Source organism: Penaeus monodon, chromosome 21 (assembly GCF_015228065.2).
Source record: "Penaeus monodon isolate SGIC_2016 chromosome 21, NSTDA_Pmon_1, whole genome shotgun sequence".
Lineage (NCBI taxonomy): Eukaryota > Metazoa > Arthropoda > Malacostraca > Decapoda > Penaeidae > Penaeus > Penaeus monodon.
In genome coordinates this window covers 19,689,209-19,689,819 of record NC_051406.1, presented here as the reverse complement: position 1 = coordinate 19,689,819, position 611 = coordinate 19,689,209, and the positions used below count along the sequence as shown (strand labels likewise).

Below are 611 nucleotides of genomic sequence, written 5' to 3'. Positions count from 1 at the left end.
TCAATAGGAATAAACCTGTATATTAAAACTTCCAAAAATCTACTTAAAGAATTAAAAATCTACAAAGAATATGTGTTTTGAAACATGTTAAAAATGTATGTATATAAAACACAAAAACACATTTTGCTTCAAGTTCACCTTCACACCATGGAGCTCCTCCACCGATGATTCATCGCGACGCACTTTTGGGTACTCCATTTTCATGTTGCAGAGGGTGACTCGAGTCTTTTCATTCAAGGAGCACAGACTTTTGGGGAAGAACTGGAAAAAAAGAGAAATTTAAACATCACACAGTTTTTGATCTGAGAGAGAAACATCATGCATTAGATTTTTACATCTTATTTACAACCTGAAAATTCCCTCATCACAAAAATTTAACCTCGATTCTTAGTGGTCTTGTCTAACTTTCTTCATAATGCACAGCCTGTCAAATACTGGCACACTTTTTTCTTGAGGCTTTTCATTAACAATTCAGGTATGTAGTATTCACTAGCATGTCTGGTACCAGACCAGGGGGGGTGGGGGGCTGCCTGTGCCCTGGTGCCCATTTGATCTGGGTGAAAGGGGGTGCTTTATTGTGTTTGAAAAAGTCAAAAACATGCCTTATCACT

At 37.6% G+C, this 611-nt stretch overlaps 1 protein-coding gene across 1 annotated transcript in view; it reads right to left on the bottom strand.

Annotated features, from left to right (window-relative positions):
* LOC119586313 (prolyl endopeptidase-like) overlaps positions 1-261 on the bottom strand; it is a gene marked incomplete at both ends in the record, with an annotated part of 21,535 nt that extends 21,274 nt beyond the window's left edge. Inside the window, 1 exon segment of the mRNA XM_037935026.1 lies at positions 139-261. Within this exon segment, the coding sequence (XP_037790954.1) occupies positions 139-261 (123 nt within the window).
* Positions 262-611: the final 350 nt, after the last annotated feature.